Source organism: Myotis brandtii, unplaced genomic scaffold, assembly GCF_000412655.1.
Source record: "Myotis brandtii unplaced genomic scaffold, ASM41265v1 scaffold139, whole genome shotgun sequence".
NCBI classification, from domain to species: Eukaryota; Metazoa; Chordata; class Mammalia; order Chiroptera; family Vespertilionidae; genus Myotis; species Myotis brandtii.
Window position 1 is genome coordinate 677,604 of NW_005354965.1, and position 2,055 is coordinate 679,658.

At 67.8% G+C, this 2,055-nt stretch overlaps 1 protein-coding gene across 1 annotated transcript in view; it reads right to left on the reverse strand.

Annotated features, from left to right (window-relative positions):
• The window catches only part of URB1 (URB1 ribosome biogenesis 1 homolog (S. cerevisiae)), a 43,360-nt gene that overhangs the window by 20,642 nt on the left and 20,663 nt on the right, over window positions 1-2,055 (reverse strand). The window contains exons 21-23 of the mRNA XM_014535196.1: window positions 1,019-1,284; window positions 418-577; window positions 5-117 (exon numbers count right to left, since the gene is read on the reverse strand). Coding sequence (XP_014390682.1) covers window positions 5-117; window positions 418-577; window positions 1,019-1,284 — 539 coding nt within the window. The remainder of the gene's footprint in view (window positions 1-4; window positions 118-417; window positions 578-1,018; window positions 1,285-2,055) is intronic.

A 2,055-nucleotide genomic window follows, 5' to 3' on the forward strand; every position in this document is an offset into this window, starting at 1 on the left:
GAGCTTCGCGAGGACGGGGCTGAGTGTGTGTGGGGGTAGGGCCTGCCGCTCCAGGGCCAGGAACCAGCCCTCCAGCGTGGGGTGGCGGAGTGCGGCCACCAGCACCTCCTCCAGCGTCTGGAAGACAGAGACGGCCACTCTCAGGGGCCTGGGGCCAGCAGGAGGCCGGCAGCTGCTGTGCCAGTCTTGGCCGTGCTGAGTAGGACTGAAGCCCCTCTCAGGGGAGCCCAGCACCCCACCCTGGGCCCGGGCAAAGCTGGACCCCACTGTCACGCATCTCCGCCCAGCACGAGCCTGAGGGCTGGACCCGGCCTGGGCAGTGCCCCTCAGCCTGCAGGTCCCAAGAGTTAGCCTGAATTCACTGCAGCAACGCCCCCCCCATCACTCAGCGAGGACGGCCATGGGGAGCCATAGTACCGTGTCGCTGGCCAGCTCCAGTGAAGCCGCAGACTCCACGTCCAGGAAGAGGTCGTCCTCGGCCCCCGCGGCCTCGCACTTCTCCCGGTTCTGGGCGTCCAGCTGCGCGCAGTGCAGGACCAGGCGCCGGAGCAGGCCCAGAAGCAGCTGCAGGAGCAACCTCAGGCCAGGCAGGGCTGCCCGTCACCGGGCAGTGCCGGGCCCTCCCTGACCAGGGGCACGATGCCACCAGCAACAAGGACCGAGGCCAGGCCGGCGACTGCTTGAAAAAGGCCGTTAACCTCAGAGTCGTTTCCCAATAGGACGTGGCCTCCTGAACCCTAACCAAGGCACAGGGCTCTTCTGACCAAAACGAGAGCAGGCCCAGCTCCACCCCTGCCCTGAGGCTCCGTAAGCCACGTCAGGGACAGAGCTCGCTGCTGAGCCACCACGCGACCACGTACAAAAGAGGGAGGCGGCGGTGCCTCGGCGCCACTGCGGTGGGAAGGGCTCTGTCCCGCCAGCAGCTGCCCAGCGACCAAGCCCAGCAGCACGTGGCCCCGTCTGCAGCGAGGAGCTCGCGGGAGAAAACGGGTGAGGCTGTGGGCACAGGGCACTGAACTGGCTGCCGGGTGGCGTGTGGCCCGCGGAGACGGCGCTCACCTGGCGGAAGCGCTCCACGCTGGTCCGCAAGTACAGCAGCACGTGCTTCACGGACAGCAGCACGTGGTGCATGGGCAGATGTGGGACGGCATCTCGCAGCCGCGCCTGCACCGCCTCGTCCAGCAGCGCGGCCTTGTCCTCGCTCCGGAAGGCCGCCTGCAGCAGGGCCCCGAAGGAGGGGGCCGGGGGGTCCTGGGGGGTAGGGCTGTGCGGCGTCTGCGGAAGCTGGAAGAAGAGGACAGACAGTCACCCCAGAGGCAGGTGCACAGCCTGGGGGGCAGGTCCAGGCGACACCCCAACCAGGGGACATCCCACAGCAACCGGACGCCCACTGGGAAACACGTGACCACACGGCACGTTAGGTGAGCGAGGCCTGAGCTGGGAGGTGTCTCACACCCGAGGACACAGGCTGCTGTAGGGGCCGCGGGACAGAGAGCCTGCACCCCGCAGCCACTGTGACAGTCTCTGGGATGGGAAGTCACCCCACAGGCAGGGCACCGGCTCCTCGAGCGGGGAGCCTTCCACAGCCGCCCTGCCCACCCCCAGGAGCCTCGGTCAGAGGAGCTCATCGGGAGGAGAGAAAGCAGGTGCAAAGCACAGCTCTGGGGTCACTCAGTCTCTCCCTGCCAGCTGCCTTCTCCACCGACCAGGCCTGTATTTATACCATCCAAACACCACGCCCGCCCCCCCAGGGAAGCCACTCCCTGACAGGGAAACCACGCCCCCCCCAGGGAAGCAACACCCCCGGGCAGGGAAAGGGCTGCACATGCCCTGAAGCTCAGCGGGTCCAAGGTGGGGCTCTGGACAGCAGCGTCACTAGGGAACATGCTGGAAATGCCACTGCAGGCCCCACGCAGACCTGCTGGGTCAGACTGGCTGGGGTGCAGCTGCAGGGGTTCCGAGACCCTCAAAGGGGAGAAGCCCTGTGCCCTCCGCAGGGCGGACACTCATGCTCCGAGCACCAGCCCCGGAGTGCAGCCCGAAGCGGCCTCGCCT